Source organism: Trachemys scripta, chromosome 11, assembly GCF_013100865.1.
Source record: "Trachemys scripta elegans isolate TJP31775 chromosome 11, CAS_Tse_1.0, whole genome shotgun sequence".
In the NCBI taxonomy this organism is placed as follows: Eukaryota; Metazoa; Chordata; order Testudines; family Emydidae; genus Trachemys; species Trachemys scripta.
Window position 1 is genome coordinate 18,467,806 of NC_048308.1, and position 19,843 is coordinate 18,487,648.

The 19,843-nt window shown below is 39.9% G+C and overlaps 1 protein-coding gene across 1 annotated transcript in view; it reads left to right on the forward strand.

Annotated features, from left to right (window-relative positions):
• SPOPL (speckle type BTB/POZ protein like) overlaps positions 1-4,934 on the forward strand; it is a 65,119-nt gene extending 60,185 nt beyond the window's left edge. The window contains exon 11 of the mRNA XM_034785368.1: positions 614-4,934. Within this exon, the coding sequence (XP_034641259.1) occupies positions 614-758 (145 nt within the window). The 3' untranslated portion in view covers positions 759-4,934. The remainder of the gene's footprint in view (positions 1-613) is intronic.
• The last annotated feature ends 14,909 nt before the right edge of the window (positions 4,935-19,843 follow it).

Consider the following 19,843-nt stretch of genomic DNA (forward strand, 5'->3'; position numbering starts at 1 on the left):
ATATAAAAATCAGCTATCCTCTGCTGCTGTACAACCTAGCTCTCTATGGTTGCCTGCTTTCCTGTAAGTATTGTAACTGAAGTGGGTCTTGAGGAGGGAGTTGGCCTGGCCTGTCAATTCTTGCCTTCTCCCAAAGCGTGCACAGGGGAGCTGGACCTTCTGAACAGTTTCTAAGGGTACCTTTCCTTTACTCGCCTGCAACAAAAGGTTTTTATATCCATATGTCCCTCAGGATACAGCGTGTACTGCCACAGTGTCAGTGAGCTCAATAGTGAAGAATTATAACTGGCATATAGGATATGTTGATACTCTTAAATATTACCACACAATTGGTGTATAGTCTCGGCTGAAGGCATGGCATAGATCATTTCATTCTGGGGAAAATTCCAATTGCAGAACAATGCTAAATATATTTCTTCCAGTTAATCTGTAATTTCACTGAAGTATAAGTGAATACAATGTTGGTTACAAATAACATACAACTATAGTCAGTTACAGTATTCCACATGTCAAATCATTCTAAGTATTTTCCTGATTCCGCTTTTATAAGATTCAGCATTATATGGACATAATACATTTTAACTGAGATTATTCTTAAACCTTTTGTTTTCAGCCAAGCAACAGACATAATGGAAACAGCAGGCTGGAAGTCCATGATCCACTCTCATCCTCACTTAGTGGCAGAGGCCTTTCGAGCGTTAGCATCTGCACAGTGTCCACAGTTTGGCATTCCACGCAAACGGCTAAAGCAGTCATGAAATCTTCCATGAACTTTAGAGAAACTGAAATGACTCTACTCCTCTATGTCCAGAGGTGTTTTCACAAACCATAACAAGAATTTTTGTTATCCTTGTCCACAGAACAGAAGCTGAAAAAGCCTATTGTTTGCTTTTCAGTTGGATAATTTATGGTTTAATCCTCAGCTTTAAATTAGACTGATTACTCTCTAATTCACTGAAAGGCCTTAAATTATCTTCAATGACTCTCTAGTCCATATAGTCTAATGTATCTTGATTTTTTTTTTTTATCGTGCCTTGTCTTTTTGACTAGGCTATGCAGGATTGCACTAGCTCCATAATGCAGTAAAGTTGATAACTGAAGATTAACTTTTGAAAGGGATCTTCCATTATTTAAAAAAAAAAATGAAGATTATAGTTTGGTTCTGTGCTAACTGGAAGGTTTCAACTAGACTCTCATTAAAAGCATTTGAACTGAAGGCACATAATGTGCCCCCAGTCCAAGTACAATGCATAGGGAGAACCAGTTTACTTACAGAGGATGCCAACAGGCTGTTAATGGCAATATACTGCTTTGAACATAATTTATTTTTCATTGTGGGGGCAAATATGCAATGGTTTGGCCCAAAAATGTATTTTCAATATAGTTTGTAATGCCTATTGTGTGTATGTCAAAGCTGTCCAACAAGCGTTTAAAAAGAAACACATAATAAACCTTTTGCCTGTGTTTCTTTATGGTCCATCGCTAGTTTACATTTAATGGAGAATAGGGTGAGAGGTAAAGATTTTTCTGTGAAGAGAGAATAGTATTGTATTTGAAAAAAAAATTATTTATATCCCACATGTATGGTTACATAGAAAAGTAAGGGAATGCATAGAATGACCAAATGTAAATTTAAGAAATGGGCCAAATGGATTCTGAATATGCACTTTTAATGCGTAACTTTTGTATGTTGTGTGGTACATATATATTTTGCTTTTGATGAATTAATGAGGTACAGGTAATTGTGGCGTAACTTTTTAAATACATTTTAAGATGCCCACAGCCACATGGGATTTAGTTTTGTTATTATGAACAAGAAAAGCATGTCTTTGAAGACTTAATTGAACGTGAATATTGTAAACTCTCATGTTCTATGTTGAATATTTTCACATTTTTGAGAAGGGCATGTGAATGACAAAACAAAACTTTGGAAAGAGGGTCTGTTCTCCACTCAACATGTGTGCACAATTCCCATTCACACCAGTGGAAGTAACAGATGGTAGGAAGAATAGGTCCCTGAAATGTCAGATAGTATTTGCAAGCATAGACTTGCTTTTTTCTAGCATTTCAGTTATTGTACTAGCATTGTGGATGGTATTGAAATTCTGCATAATGTGAAAAGGATGAAACATTTGTAAACTGCTTATCATGGGCCAGTTCTTTATTATATGAACCTTAGCTTTAATACCAACATTTTCAGTGTTTGATAGCTTTGTTTACAACTGGGGGGGGAAGCTGCAGTAGTGCACATTCTAAATGTTTCCTGAGTTATAACATTGAATTTACTGTAAGGGTAATAATATGCTATATCTGTTGTTTGGCAAGATTGCATTTAACAGTGGGAAATGGGAGGAGATCTCACTGTAATTTATAAACATATTAAGATAAAGACTTCAGTTTGCCTGTAGACTTACATGAAAAATGAAATTTAAGATTTACCTTCTGAAAAGATATCTCCTTCCTAATTTCTTTAAGAGTTCTCTGAATTAATCCTAATGACGTTTTAGGAGGGTAAAGTATATATGCTTTTATATTTTGTTACCAAGTAAACCTTTAGCATAGACCAACCAGAAATAAGTGCCCAGTCCAGTTTTTAAAAAAACAAACCTCCAAATGCTTGCACACACTGTGTTTGAACTAAATCTTTATGTGGCTTAAATATAAAATCAGAAGCATTCTTAGACAAGTGTCTGAACGGTACAGGGGGCATCTTACCGGACTCTATCTATGGAGCAATTTATCATTTATCAATTTTTCTTTAAATATTTACCTACATTAAGATTTTGTAAGCATTCTTCATGATAGGGTTTATAAGGATCCTTGTTCCCTCCAAAATAGTGACATTTTTGTTGCAGTGTGTATAACAAATTAGAACTAATATATTCGTACTCATCATGAACAAGCTTGCTGTTGAAACTTGCAGCTCTAATATACAAAGTGACTTGAATATTTAATACTGTAATTATGATTGTCCAGTTCAGCTTGTTCTAAATTACAACATACTGCTATCTAATGCGAAGCTTAAGGATTTTGTTCTGAAGATTTTTTTAAAAGCATAATAGCACACTTTGTACCAAAAAATGTCCAACACTGTGCTGTAAGAATATCTACATTTGTGGAAATGTCCATTTTTCCAGTAAGACAGAGCACACCATACGTTACAGTAAAGGAAAATCATGACAATTGATCTGCTTATATTTGGTTTAATTTATGTATAATTTTAAGTTTTGTCAGCGCTTAAGAAAAAGGTAAAACAATTGCTGTATTCTTAAGTGTGCACTAATTATTCACCTCATTCTTGGTTGAACCACATGCAGTGTTCTCACTGGACCCAAATAAATAGCTGGTAAGAACAACTTTCTCCTTTAGATTCAGCCCCTTGTTTTTATTCCCCACATCTCAAGAGTGTGTCTTTTAAAAACACAGTGACCAGTTTTAAGTTCAACAGATGTAAAACTCTAGTATAAAAGTACCGTTTTTTGGGCCAACGTACAGAAATCCTGAAAATGTATTTAGTACATTTAAAGGATTTGGAGCACAAAGTGTGACGGTATCTTGTTTTGTCTTTCTAACACTACTGTCTTAAATAGACAATAGTTACCACTTCCAAACTTTTCTAGGGAGAACCCTGCATGTTTTGTGTGTGTGTGTAGCTGCGATTTTGTGTGGTAGTCTTTTTTTTTTTTTAAACGACTTTCTAAAAATAAGCACTCAGTTCACTGTTGGAATGATGGTAGAGCTGATTACATCATTTTTCCATTTGAACTTTTTCTGGGGAGGTGTTTTGAATGGATGAAGTTTAAAAAAAATCCTTGTTTTATAGTCCATTTACTGCATTCTGAAGTATGAACACAGAGTGCCTTTTCTAGGATACCTTTGCAATGAATACAAGATTAATAGGATATTAAATCTTTAAAAAAGGTATTTTACAAGTTCTTAAGGAGAATGCTGTTTGGTACAAAAATAATTGGAGTTGAGGTAGATACAAGTTATGGAATATTGATTTGAACTCCACCATGTTTTGCTTGGTTCTTATTTGGTTCTTAAATTCAGATTACTGTCTGGATAATATATACTATAACTTTTAGCAAGGTTTACAGACTTGTGTATTAGATAATGGTCTCCTGCAAAAAAATACTGGTTGTATGATTGTATTGTATGATTACAGTCTGATTTTTTTTTTTTTTTTTTTGGTTTGTTCTGTGATTTCTTAAATGTGGAAATTGCAAACACAAAGGAAGGTGTAAGTTATCTGGGGTGATTTGGGTCTTACACTTCAAGTATTTGATTCTCATAGTGATTTAAATATTTAGAGTGAAACTCACCACTGGGTGTAGAGACAGTGTAAGGCCTATGTACTGCTTACCCTCATAGAACAAGACCGTTGTTCTAGAAGATACCAGAGTGCAAACTGAGATAGAACTAATAGCTATCAGAACGAACGTTAAAATCTACACTTTACCCAAATTAAATATTCTTAATTTTAATTGACACTAAAATTGACTATTAACTTTTTTCTTAACTGGCATTGATCTCATGGTAGGTGTGTAGTTTATATTCTGTCTTAATTAGTCTCACAACTTGGCTTTTGTTTGCAATAAATGGACTGAGTTTGGAAAGGGAATTCATTTTTTTAAGTGTTTGCATTGGTAGGCTTCATCACTCTCTGTAACCTAGCTAATCCTGGGTTTTGAGACTTCAAAAAGAAGGCTTAAAATAAATGCGTCCTATTTTAGAAATGAAACTAATGAAATGATGTAGACCTGTTTTGAGGTGGAAATGATTGAGAATTCAGATATGTGAACACTTGCATCAAACCATCCAGCATTTTTATCAGCTGATGTTAATGGTGAAATACTTTTTGTATCTTGTTGCTGAAAATATTTTTTGCATTTCAGCACATCAAGTTACAATAAAGTTGTTACTTATACAGACTTCTTCTGTGCAACTTGTATTTTCTTTTGGATTTGAATTCACTGTAGTTACCTATGCCGCTTCTCTTGAGATAAGCGTATATTAATACACAAATATACATAAGACAATTCAGAAATTTAAAATGGTGTAGAATGTTGTTGCCCCCATAAGTGGTGGCTCTTCCAGTAGAGAGCATATCGCAACCTTGTTCCACAATCTTCACTGGCTTTTGGTTAGTCCTCAGGCTGACTTTTAAATGTTTTGACCTATAAAACTCTAAATATTTTGAGACCTGCATACATGAGAGACCAACTTCTCCCCATGCAATACAAGTGGTGATCACTGGGGGAGGTATCCGAGCTAAAATCCTTTGGTATAAAAATGAGAGGGTAGTGAAGGCAATATAAAATATCCTTGTGTGTCTTCCATTTCCACCACATTCCCACAGAACCAAGACCTTAAAAGGATCATACAAGACTCACTGAAAGTTCAAGAAAATGAGTGGACATAGGGTTTGACCTGTATTGATAGCTCACTTATTTAATGTATTGTAGATATTTTGTATCCTGATTTTTTTAAAATATTTGCAAAAATGCATAGAACTGTTTGCATTGCTGATTTGAAGAAAATAAATCACATTGGATTTGGAGGAAAACCTAAAACTTTAAGAAAGATAGTGTCCATTTCTGAAAATCTATCAAGGTAAGTTACTACATCAATTACTAGGGACCAAAAGATCATCTTGACTGTAACGAAAGGAAATACCTGTGCAGCAATGCCCAGGCAACTTAAACTTCAACTGTTTTCCTGACACTGGTCAGCACCGATGGCCCTTTTCACTCCCTTTGCCTATGGCTAGGATCTTAAGCAGTTACCTCACTTCGGAGTCAGCCTAGTGAACTCAATTAACTTACTTCTTTCTGAGGTCCATGCCAACAGTTAATAACAATGTCCCCACCTAGTTAAGTTTAAAGCAACCCTTATTGGTCTAGCACAGAAAACAAACCTACTATGAAATGTAGCTTATGTTATGCAGGTCATTACAAAATAATTCTTTAACTAGGCACTACATTTTAGTTGATGTTAAAGAAAACTCTTTCTTCTGGTTAACTCCTCCAACTCTGCCTGCTTGAGACCTACTGTATTTTTATCAAGGAGCCACCTTATAAGACATCTTTCCTTCTGTGGAGATGAGGCATTTACTTTGTCATCTCACAATAATTCCTTGCTTTGTGCGGCTTACTAGATTTAAATTTAGCATTGAGACAAAATTGTTTTCTTCCTGTGCTAAAGTCTAGTGAGTTGCTTCCTGTTTTCATATTGGGAAACTGATGGGCATGTAAGAAAGCTTTTCCTCACCGAATACTTTAGATCACAAATATTCTACAGTAAAAATATAACAGGATCTTATCTCAGCTCAAGTCTCATTAGCAACATTTATTGTCTTCAGCAACTTTTGGAGGATAGTTTACTTGTTTCAACATGTATAGTTCAACTTTATATTTTAAGAGAAAATTGAGTAGCAAATCTTGATGGTGCTGGTCGGATAAGTCATGGAAATAAAAGGCATTTTCCCTACTACACAGAATGCCAAGTCTAGACAATTGGTTAGATGAGGGAAGTGCCAGTTCATACAATGTATATCTTGGTGCTACTCCCTTGAATTTTACTTGCTCTTGTAGTTATTTAATAGTCAAGATAACATACACTGGTTTTAAAAAGCTTAATTTAACTATCTAAAATGTTGATTTGTTTTTAGATCGTAATGTAACTTCTTGTAGCCTTTATTTTAAACCAAGTATACAATGCACTCAGTTATGCTCTTTATTGAAAACATTTAGTTTTGAGGTTTTGAGGTTCAGTCTGAACTTCCATTACAAATGATGGAGTTGTTTGCAGTGCATGTCAGAAGGTTATTGGACAATTAAATTCCAATACAAATATTACTGGATGAGTTTATTTTTAACAGATTGTATTAAAGATAAAACGGACTATGTGCATCATACAGAAATGACTTTGCATTTAAAATTATGATTGCTCAAATTGTACCAGATTTCTTAGACTGCTTATCTTGCTGTAGCCTCTTTGGTAGTTTTCCACTGTCTACCTTGAGTAGCTTATTTTATTGTTGCATCATCTATTTTGAAGATTCATTCTTCTGCTAGAGAAAGCTGGAAGAAATACAAGCACAGAAATGGAATAAAGCACTTCAGCTCTGTGATGCAAGGGACTTCCTTTTCTACTGCTACCACAAAAGACAGATTCTGCTGACAATATTCATGAGTGTTCTGGAAAAGAGGAGATGGCATTGCAACTACAGGCAAACAAGTTTATTTCAATCCAATATTTTACATTGACAGTTTTATGTGAAGCCATGTTTTCAGTTATGTACAATTAGGCTTGCCAGTTTTGGTTGGACATACTCTGGAGGTTTCCTCACATGACATAATTAATCTTTAATTCCTGGAGACTCCAGGACAATCCTGGAGGGTTGACAACCCAATGCACAATGTGCCACTGAATTTTTCATTGTTTCAATATTATAAATGACAGACAAGCTACTTTGCAATTTGGAACTCCTGGGAGGGAAAAACAAGACTGCAGAATTTCTGTTTGGCATGACTTTATAGAAATAGTAGAAAGGCATTTTGGTTTCGAGTCAGTACAAAAGCTTATGCCCAAATTAATCTGTTAGTCTTTAGGGTGCCACCGGACTCCTTGTTGTTTTTGTGGATACAGACTAACACGGGTACCCCTTGATATATGCACATGCTTAACTTTATGCACGGAGAGCAGTCCCAGGGAAGTTAATATGACTACTCACAGTTCATAAAGTTAAGCAAATACACCTCTACCCCGATATAATGCGACCCAATATAACACGAATTTGGATATAACGCGGTAAAGCAGTGCTCCGGGGAGGTGGGGCTGCACACTCCGGCAGGTCAAAGCAAGTTCGATTTCACCTATAACGCGGTGAGATTTTTTGGCTCCTGAGGACAGCATTATATCGGGGTAGAGGTGTATGTAACTCTGGAGAATATGGGCCTATACAATTTTTAGTCATTCTTCAAAGAGTAACTATAGTGTTAAGATGAGTTTAAAATTATCAGTTATTTTGCTCTCTGCCATGACATCATTATTCAGTTATTTTTAAATTTCAATAGTTAAATAATTTTTAGGCTCACAAACACACATTTGATAGTTCTGTCTAGACCGCAATAGGATAAGCAGATACTGTGCAAGTTTCCATGCAAAATCTTTTATCCTGATCTATCTAAAAGCTTTCCCAAGGTCACATAGTAAGTCAGTGACAGAGCTGGGAGTAACACCCTGTGTCCCAGTGCAGCACCCTGTGGCCTGGAACTTGAAGTTCTTTCCTTGTGTGTATTTACATATATGAATATTCTGTAACTTTATTGCTAAATGTTTTGCAATACCGTATCACTCACTGTAGCTAACTGATTACTATTAACAGCTAAAAGCACATTTTAGAAGTATTTGCAAAGACTGGTATGTTTAAGGCCAGGTCTACACTACCCCCCTAATTCGAACTAAGGTACGCAACTTCAGCTACGTGAATAACGTAGCTGAAGTTCGAAGTACCTTAGTTCGAATTAGTTCGAACTTACCTTGGTCCACACGCGGCAGGCAGGCTCCCCCGTCGACTCCGCGGTACTCCTCTCGGCGAGCTGGAGTACCGCAGTCGACGGCGAGCACTTCCGGGTTCGACTTATCGCGTCCAGACTAGACGCGATAAGTCGAACCCAGAAGTTCGATTTCCAGCTGTCGAACTAGCGGGTAAGTGTAGCCAAGGCCTTAGATGCCAAACAAAAGTTATTGGGAGCCAGGATATTTTGACCTTTTTCCCTAGTAAATCATTTTGACGTTTAAAATGGTAACTCTGAAAGGGTTAAGGTTAATTTGTATGTATTAGGTGCACATAATTTTCCAACCGAGTTCAGTTACGTTTGTAGCAGCATTGTGCCACTACCACCCTACCCTACCAAATTAAGACCCGAGTGATGTTTCTAGACACACCATGCAATGCATTGTAGAAAGTAAGATGCACATTAAATGTTGCTAATCTCATGCCGCTATGTTGTCTGTATGTCTTCAGACACAAAATAAAAGCCTGAGGGAAATAACCTGTGAGGAAAGATTGGAAAATACTGAGGCTCAATTCTCTCCTGCCTTTGGCTTGCTATGCATTATGCTGGCTCATAGTGGCCCATAAAACCAGGATAGCCAACCAGGATCACCCAAGTGTAGGGGGCCTTCTTCCAGTGGCATATGCCTGGAGTTGTGGCTCCTCTTATTCCTTTGCCTACAACTGGCATAAGGGCCCACAGCTGGGAGAAAGAGGGAACGTGACCAGGGTGTGTCTACACTGCAGCAGTGCCTGGCTGCCATAACTGCTCCTAGTAGCCATCTCTTGAGTTGTCGTGTGTTTCTTGGCTGCAGCCAGTGATCTGCATGTAAATGTGTGTAGAGCTTGGCTAAGCTAGGGAGAAGATACAAATGCCAGAAAAGTGTGGGGAGAGCTTTGGGTGGTACAAGCATGTGTAACTAAGAGAACTGGAATGAAAGTACAAAATTTAAATTCTAGGCTCAACATGAACAAGTATTATCGGTCTGTGAACTGCTGTGAAGGGATAGTGTAGACTAGATCTAAAAATTCTACTCTCCCCTCCTGCAAGTCCTCTACTATAGAATAGCTTTCATAACATCACCTCTACCCTTACACTATAGGAGGACTAATGGATGAGACTCCCATCCGATCAGTCACCAATCCTTAATCATTATTTAATAAGACAGCCAGATCCCATACCAGGAAATAAGTATGCTGCCTTGGCAGATTACAGACCCTGCCAATTCAGGCAAAAGGCTGAGACCACAGCTCTAAAAGACCATTCATGATACTTGGAATAGTTTAAATTGCCAAATGAGCTGCTTCAAGGATTATGTCCTTGGGTTCCATTTAGGTGGGGGTGTGTAATATATGCTGACCTAAGGGGCAGCTTTAATTGGTGGTGCTGATTTTGAAGTCCTATATTGAGAAGTTATCAGAACTGTTTTAATTATTCAGGGATAAGCTTCTAAACTAATTTTTTTACTGTAATTTTAAATATTGATGTGATGTTATCCAAATTCTCTTTAGATGTTTGAGTAAATGATATTTGGAAGGTGTTGCATATTCACAGACTTCTCTATTTAAGGTGAATTGGTGCAGGGTGTAGATATAGAGCAACATATAAATGCTTTGTTTTGGACCTTATGGGTAAATTAATTCCAATTGCATAACTGGCATATTTATATGATGGCACCTTCAAAGTCAATTGTTACAATACAGGATACTTCAGCTAGCAAACTCGATAACTAATATGCAGTGTTTGTAGCAGCATCGGTCCCAGGATATTAGAGAGGCAAAGTGGGTGAGGCAATATCTTTTATTGGACCAACTTCTGTTGGTGAGAGAGAGCTTGAAAGCTTGTCTCACTCACCAATAAAGATATCACTCACCTTGTCCCTCTAAGCTCTAATAGTGAGAATCACACCTAATTAAGTTTCTTAAAAACAATGCTTTACAAGCCTTTCTGTTAATCTTGTTTGTAATATTGTCCATTAAATAGAAAATGTACCATGCCAGATCTAGTTAATTTCAAAGCAAATTATAAGGAGAGCTAAATGGTACACAAGTTTTTTGGGGGGGGGAGGGGGAATGAAATGTTTAACCCAGTAATGCTGGAGTAGCAGACATCTACTTTTGACAAGCTGACAGAACAAGAGAATTGAAACTTGATGAATCTTAATGCATTCTGTCACGTACTTCAATTTTCTCAAATTATTTCTCCAATTACTTCTAGTCTTTGTGAAGGAATGACTAATGATAATTAATACATTCTTATCATTTGCATATTCAGGCTCCAGTATTTCTGAAAAATGCAGATTTGTTGTGAGGACAAGCCAAGTATTTTCTTGGGAGATCAAAACACTTTAAATGCACTGCTGCAGTATATTTTCAAATGAACAGGAATCTAGTCGTTTGATTAGAATGAGTTTAACCTATTTTTCCCTAGGAAATAGATTGGGCATAGCCCAGGACATGGACCCATTTGTGTGTTTGGGTTTTTTTGGTCTGTAAAGCGTCTATTGTCTCTTATGTACTGCCCTTTGCTTTGTTTGGGCGGAGGGGAAGGGCTCTCTCTACCAGCTTGGCCGTTTAGTGCACCCACAAGGGGAGGCCAAATTTAGTGTTTAAAAATACTGTTTGTTCAAGATTCGGAAGAAAACTGTCCACATAAGATACAAAGTCCATATGAGTGCAAGCTTCTTTATGTTGGCTCTGACAGCATGCCTCAACTGTGACTCTGAAGGGCCACCTTTTAGGGGTGAGTAGTACAGCTGGGCAGAAATGATTTTCCTGTCCTGCATCAGGACAAAACCAAGAAGGTATGCAATTTTTTGTGAAAAATCAGAGCCAGACAGATCCCAGAATTCCCAACAGCCCAGTAGTTAGGGCACTCACCTGGGATATGGGGGATCTTGGTTCATGTCCCTGCTCCAGTGAATATTTAATTTAAGTGCAATGGGTCCAACAGGAGATGTTGAGACACCCCCTGCCACCCCAGAATAGCCAATTCTATCGTGGTTAGGACTCTTATCCTGGATATGGAAGATCCAAGTTCAAGTCCCTGGTCTGAATGAGGCAGAGCTTGGGTCTTACATGCCCCCTAGAATAACCAGGTGGGATATCACTCTCTCCATATTGTTTGGACCAGTCTATCTTGGACCTGGGAAACCTTTCTTAGCAAAAGTTTTTGTTGAAACTGGTAACTTCCTACAAAAAAGTTTTTCCTTTTGACAAATCTGAATTTTCCTATTAAAAAATAGTTAAGAAATTCCCACTAGATCTAGTGATGTAGTTTGGTTTGTGTGTCTACTCAATCTTGTCATCTCTACTGATATGGCCAGCAAGAGAGCCTTTTCTGCTATGGACACATGTCTACTTGCAGCTGAACTGAACTCCAAAAACCACAATCTGTAGCAAAAAAGAACAGGAAGGGAACATTAAAGCTGGGACTGAGTAATAGGAAATTCAACTTTTAAAAACAAAACTTAATATTTGGCAGAATGGTCCACTGAAACAGATTCAATGTTTCAGGGAGATACTTCATTCCAATAATGCAGGAAAAATGCCAAGAGGAGATCATGAACAACACAAGATGAAAGTTTGCAAAAAAGGCAATGCAATTCAATTAAACATGGAGACATCACACCAAAGTCCGAGGAGGTGACATTCACTCTGATTCAGCTCTCGACTTGGCAAGTCTATGTCAGTCTTTTCCAGACCACCTCAGTACCAGAATGTTGTTGCCTTGGGGATGGGGGGCAGGAGGGAATAGCAGGATTCAGCTAAGGGTGACAAAAGAGGGCTTCAGGCAGCAGTTGTGAAAGATCAGGGTGAGCGGGGTGGAATACTAAATATGTACATCTTTTTCGAGTGCTTGCTCATGTCGATTCCAATTAGGTGTGTGCGTGCTGCATGCACAGTAGCTGGAAGGTTTTTCCCCTAGCAGTACCTGTCAGCTCAGGCGCCCCCTGGAGTCATGCCTTAATAGCACCATATCTAGGGCCCTGCCGATCTGCCGCCACTTCAGTTCCTTCTTACCACCTATGACGGTTAGCCGGAACGCTTGTTTCTCTTGCCTCAGCAAGCCTTTTTCCTAGTAGTCTTCAGACTGTTTTTCTGTAAATACTTAAATTAGTTGCATCTGAAGAAGTGAGGTTCTTACCCACGAAAGCTTATGCTCCCAGTACTTCTGTTAGTCTCAAAGGTGCCACAGGACCCTCTGTTGCTTTTTACAGATTCAGACTAACACGGCTACCCCTCTGATACTTAAATTAGTTGTTAGTTAAGTCATTATATAGTTAGAATTCCAGTAGGGAATTGTTCTGGGGGTACTCCCTGTTTCCCTCCTCCCACCCCAGTCCCGGGGCATGCCTCGGTCCCTGGGGTTTAAGCCCTGCACAGCTTGTAACAAGCCTATGCCCAGGAACGACCCTCACACTTCCTGCTTGAAGTGCCTGGGGGAATTGCATCAGAAGGACCATTGCAAGGTCTGTATAGGGGTTTCTGTCCCAGGATTAAAAATCAAAGAGACCCAACAGTTGAAGATCCTTCTGATAGAGGCTGCCCTCCATCCCCACTCAGAGCCAAGATTGGCTGAACTGACGCCTAGCACTTCAACATTGGAGTGCAGTGCTTCAGCATTGACACAAGAAACGTAGGCACTGAGAAAGGACTCAGATTCAGACACTCAGTACCGACAGAGCTCCCTGCACAGGTGCTCCATGCATGGCAGTGTGCAGCACCACTCCCAGTCCCCAGTGCCCCACAAGAAGAAGCCAGACAGAGGGAATTCACTCACACTGAGACCGGGACGGAAGGACTCATAAGTGTTGGGCCATATAAGTGCGGCACCACTTAGCCCGGCACCGTTGACTCCTGCCCCGACAAGGGGTCAGTCAAGGGACGCATCAGTGATGGGATGGGGAGCGCATCTGGGGGAGTACAGGACTCAGGGCCTCTGGTCCCAAGCGGAGTTCTCACTTCACATCAACATCAGGGAGCTGAGAGCATGTCCAGACACACTACGATCTGGCGAAAATATCTGCTCCTGCACTGACAGCGCACTCCATGCTGCTGCAGGCATCTTCAGTGGCTTTCTTGGCCCAAGTTCTGACCCAGAAAATTTGCTGGGCTGCAACGTGGTCCTCAATCCACACTTTTTTACCTCACCTTACTCCATTACCCAGCAGGCTAGAGACAACGCAACCTTCGGCAGAGCGGAGCTCCAATTAGCGAACTCATGAGCTCTGACCCCGCCTCAGAGTTCCTGCTTGGGAGTCACCTAATTGGAATCGACATGAGCAAGCACTCAAAGAAGAAAAAACGGTTACCTGCCTTTCGTAACTGTTGTTCTTCGAGATGTCTTGCTCATGTCCATTCAAAGACCCACCTCCTTACCCCTCTGTCAGAGCAATGCCAGCAAGAAGGAACAGAAGTGGCGGGGGGTTGGCGGGGCCCTATATCTGGCGCCATGGAGGCACGACTCCAGGGGGCGCCTCAGCCGACCCGACAGGGACTGCTAGGGGAGAAACCTTCCAGCTACTGTGCACGCAGCACACGCACACCTAATTGGAACGGACATGAGCAACACATCTCAAAGAACAATAGTTACGAAAGGTAGGTAACTGTATTTTCCCCAGAAATGTTTATACTCTTTCACAGTGCCCAGACACTGGGAGTTGCTGGCTGGAGATCCCATCTCACTAGGAAGTTAAATGATGGGAAAGCCAAAAACCTACCAGGTGATCTTGGCTAATATTGACAGTGCTCTGACATGAACGCAGGACAAAAACACGGCTAACAAGATGCCATATATCAGTGCAGCAATTGGATCGTTCTTATTTTTATCACTTTTTCAGAAGTCAACAATAAGCTGGGAAACTACAGAATGTCAGGAAGTTGTAAAGGGAATCCTTATTGCTTACGGAATCTATATATAGCAATAAAGAATCTCTGGCACAACCCAGGAGGAAAAGGGTGCAAAAAGACCAGTAATCCTAGTAAAAATAGGGCAGGGAAGTCAGAGTGTAGAATATCTAAACTTGATGACATTGGCCCAGATTCTTAGGGGTTGTGCCACACCATCAACAGGGTCTGGCTGTAAAGCTGTCATAGGTAGTCTTGGGAGGATCACTGCAGTGCAGAGGGGCTTCTCCAGTGGCACAGAGGTGAAGCAAAGGAGCCCATCTTTCCTGCTGCTTGCATAGGGAGCATAACTGCAGCTCCAGTATTCCCTGTCAGTCCCCTGGGTTTGTTCAGGGTTGGTGAAACAGGCTGTTCTTGTGCCTGAGGAGTAGGTTCTGCCTGTAGCTGGCCCAGCATCTGGGTAGTGCAAAAGTGAGCTTGATGTGAGAGGAAGAATGGTCCAGTGGATTGGATGCTGCCCTGGGACTTGGGAGACCTGGTGTAAGGAATGAAGGCCTGTAGGTTAGCCTGGGACTAACTAGCTCAGTCTCCAGACAGACTAATGAACACAGATGAGCTACAGCAGAACCACCTGATTGGGAACCCATCTGTGTGGCTGAAGGAAGTCAACAGGGGTGCTTTTAAGCCCAGCAGCAGGTCCCTGGCTGCTCAATGCTTATGCCTGCCCCCGTGATCACTCCTGTGCCTGACTTGTGCCCAGCCTTGTTCCTGCTTCTGGGCATGCTCCCTTTCTCAATTCCTGACTCTGGCTTTGACCCTTACGACTGCTGGTTCCTGACCCCATCTCCAACATCTTCGTCAGACCCCCATGTCCCAGTTGCTGACACTTGGGTTCAATTTCCTGCTCCACCACAGACTTCCTGCGTGACTTTGAGCAAGTCACTGTGTCTCAGTTCCCATCTGTAAAATGGGGATAATAGTAATCCCCTACCTCATGGGGTGTTATGAGGAGATATACACTAAAGATCGTGAGGCACTTTGATATTATGGTAATGAGGATCACATAAGTACCTAGGTAAAATATTTATCTCCTTTGCATCTAACTCCCATCCCTTGGTGTGTGCACCTCTGCATAGCCAAGGATCTGGCCCCCAGACTGAAGTAGAGATGACTGATTTCTTAGCTGCAGTGGAGGAGGTGAGTGGACTGGAAGAGGCTCTACTGCTGAAAGGTGATGTGGGAATGGGCAGGAGGTTGAGAGTCTGTGACATTATGAGAGCTCAGGAAATTTGCAAAAATCACAAAGACTTGTGAAAGAATCATGTATCCAAATTTAGCACCTCTGCTCCTGGAATTTCTACCAGCAGATTACAATTTATTCATTAATTTTCAATTTTTGTTAATTTTTCAGCTAATTTATCTCTGCAAGTGGTTCGCATTACAGTTCTGTTGGCCATTTGGTTGGTCAATTAAGTCACATGCTATAGTTTCAAGTGCTCTGAATGGATGAGTGTACAACTACTTCCATGAATGCTTTGTGCATTTTTAAATACCGAAGACTATGCTGGGGGAATATTTGTTCATATGGATGTTTGGGGAGAGATAAGAGGGTGTGAAGGTGAATAAATCAAATGTACTTAAGAATGTGCTGTTGGGATTTTCAAAGTAGACTAAAGGAGTTGTCTTTCCATGGAATATGGACAGGTAATAGAAATGAAGTGCCTAATTCTTTAGGGTACTTTGAAAATCACAGCCTGAGTGAACTCAAAGAAAATCTTTGGTAATATTTACTCATCTTCCATTATTGTAGCTCTCCCTTTGAGTACTTGCATTTTTAGAAACCACAGTCCTGATATTGAACAACTTGTTCTTTCTAGGATTCCCTTTGCTAATCCATCCTTGTCTCTCAGATTTTGTAGCTTATGCTTTGGAAACTTTTGGTGTTAAAAGCCATTTAAAATGTGGTTGGTGTAAATATATTCTTTGTAGTCCTGAATGGCCGAGTTACTGAGAGAATTAAAAGCATAGCCTCTAGCTAAGTTATCCATGAAATATGAAGCTTAATATTACTGTTCTAGACCACTGTCCATTTTGCACTAACCATTAGGTTATATTTTGGGTGTTTAGGAAAGAAATGAAGAGGGAATATTGATACATCCTTATGACTGTTCCATTTAGGAATTGGAGCTAGCTTAAATGTCATGGAATGCTTCTTAAGAATTTTAAAGGTAGTGCTGTGAAAACTGGTGTATCAATCAGCTGTTTAAGACCGCCCACTGGGGAGAAGACCAAGTGTGAGTCCAAGCCAGTTGCCTGTATTGTGTAAATTAGAGGAAAAATAATTATCTCTGCATTCTGAGTCCTTTTAGGATATAAGTTGGTGCTATCAGCAAAATGGTGACCTTCCCCCTTTACTTGTTTGCAAAGTTCTCACTAATCTCTTCCTCCTGGTGCTGCTTCATAAAAGTGTATAAAGAGGTAAATCTTAGTCCATTGAAGTTTATCTTTAAAATAGAATTCTTTTTTAGTGGAATTGAACAGAGAGAAAAGCAAACTTTTCCTGATATAACTGATTTTTCTCTCTCAATTGACTCATTAAAGAATAAAGAACAGGAGTACTTGTGGCACCTTAGAGACTAACAAATTTATTAGAACATAAGCTTTCGTGGATTACAACCCACTTCTTCGGATTCATATAGAGTGGAATAAATATTGAGGAGATATTTATACACACATACAGAGAGCATGAACAGGTGGGAGTTGTCTTACCAACTCTGAGAGGCCAATTAAGTAAGAGAAAAAAACTTTTGAAGTGATAATCAAGATAGCCCAGTACAGACAGTTTGATAAGAAGTGTAAGAATACTTACAAGGGGAGATAGATTCAATGTTTGTAATGGCCATTCCCAGTCCTTATTCAATCCTGAGTTGATTGTATCTAGTTTGCATATCAATTCCAGCTCAGCAGTCTCTCATTGGAGTCTATTTTTGAAGTTTTTCTGTTGTAAGATAGCCACCCGCAGGTCTGACATTGAATGGCCAGACAGGTTAAAGTGTTCTCCCACTGGTTTTTGAGTATTATGATTCCTGATGTCAGATTTGTGTCTATTCATTCTTTTGGGTAGACACTGTCTGGTTTGGCCAATGTATATGGCAGAGGGGCATTGCTGGCACATGATGGCATACATCACATTGGTAGATGTGCAGGTGAACGAGCCCCTGATGGTATGGCTGATGTGATTAGGTCCTATGATGATGTCACTAGAATAGATATGTGGACAGAGTTGGCATCGGGCTTTGTTACAAGGATAGGTTCCTGGGTCAGTGTTTTTGTTCAGTGATGTGTGGTTGCTGGTGAGTATTTGCTTCAGGTTGAGGGGTTGTCTGTAAGCGAGGACAGGTCTGTCTCCCAAGATCTGTGAGAGTAAAGGATCATCTTTCAGGATAGGTTGTAGATCTCTGATGATGCGCTGGAGAGGTTTTAGTTGTGGGCTGAAGGTGACAGCTAGTGGTGTTCTGTTATTTTCTTTGTTGGGCCTGTCTTGTAGGAGGTGACTTCTGGGTACTTTTATATGCATCCGAAGAAGTGGGCTGTAGTCCACGAAAGCTTATGCTCTAATAAATTTGTTAGTCTCTAAGGTGCCACAAATACTCCTGTTCTTTTTGCGGATACAGACTAACACGGCTGCTACTCTGAAACCTGTCATTAAAGAATAAAAATAACTTGTTCAGATCTGTGGCAGCTCATTAACTTAACATTCAATGCCATTTGAAGTCAGGGCATTGATCTATGTGAAATACGTCGATTATCTAGTCATATACAGTATACCTGCCACAGAAGAATCATCACAATTGGCACTGGTTAGCATCCTTGTTGGCATCTTACAAGCCAAACTATGAATGGTCACGGAGACTGAATCAACTTTTCACTCTTCAGGGAGATAGGGGGGCTTAACTGACACTCTAATAAGATAAGGGGGAAATTTGTATTTCTGCAGCTTTTGTGCTGTGCCTATTGAGTAGAAGAATGGACTTCAGTCTCCAGAACTGTCATATTGGCACCTTTCACCAATAGTAAAACACTGGCTTACAATTTTAAAAAGCTGTAAGATAAACCATTCTGGTGTGCACCAGGAGGAAAAGATTATTTGTGTAAAAAATCATTAAAGTTCTAGTTGAGCCTACTGTTGGCTTGTGTGCCGCTATTGAGTTAATGTGTCTGAATTATGCTGTAGGCAAAGCAAGAATTGAATAAATGGATATTCCTATGGCTGTGTAATAGAGTTGAGAGCAGAATCATAGAACTGGAAAGGACCTTGAGAAGTCATCTAGTCCAGTCCCCTGCACTCAAGGCAGGACTAAGAATTATCTAGACCATCCTTGCAAGGTGTTTGTCCAATCTGCTCTTAAAATCCCCAACGATGGAGATTCCACAACCTCCCTAGGAAATTTATTCCAGTGCTTAACCACTCTGAGAGTTAGGAAGCTTTTCCCAATGTCCAACCTAAACCGCAGTTGCTGAAATTTAAGCCCATTGCTTCTTGTCCTATCCTCAGAGGTTAAGAAAAATATTTTTTCTCCCTCCTCCTTGTAACAACCTTTTATGTACTTGAAAACTGTTATCATATCCCCTCTCAGTCTTCTCTTCTCCAGTGTTTTCAATCTTCCCCCACAGGTCATGTTTTCTAGACCTTTAATCATTTTTGTTGCTCTTCTCTGGACTTTCTCCAAGTCGTCCACATCTTTCCTGAAATGTGGCACCCAGAACTGGACGCAATACTCCAGTTGAGGCCTCATCAGCGCGGAGTAGAGTAGAAGAATTACTTCTCGTGTCATGCTTACAATACTCCTGCTAATACATCACAGAATGATGTTTGCTTTTTTTGCAATAGTGTTACACTGTTGACTCATATTTAGCTTGTGATCCACTATGACCCCAGATCCCTTTCTGCAGTACTCCTTCCTAGGCAGTCATTTCCCATTTTGTATGTGTGCAACTGATTGTTCCTTCCTAAGTGGAGTACTTTGCATTTGTCCTTATTGAATTTCATCCTATATACTTCAGACCATTTCTCCAGTTTGTCCAGATCATTTTAAATGTTAATCCTATCCTCCAAAGCACTTGCAACTCCTCCCAGCTTAGTATCGTCCACAAACTTTATAAGTGTACTCTGAATGCCATTATCTAAATCATTGATGAAGATATTGAACAGAACCAATCCCTGCAGGACCCCACTCGTTATGCCCTTCCAGCATGACTGTGAACTGCTGATAACTACTCTCTGGGAACGATTTTCCAACCAGTTATGCACCCACCTTATGGTAGCTCCATCTAGGTTGTATTTCTCTAGTTTGTTTATGAGGTCATGCGAGACAGTATCAAAAGCCTTACTAAAGTCAAGATATACCACATCTACTGCTTCCCTCCATC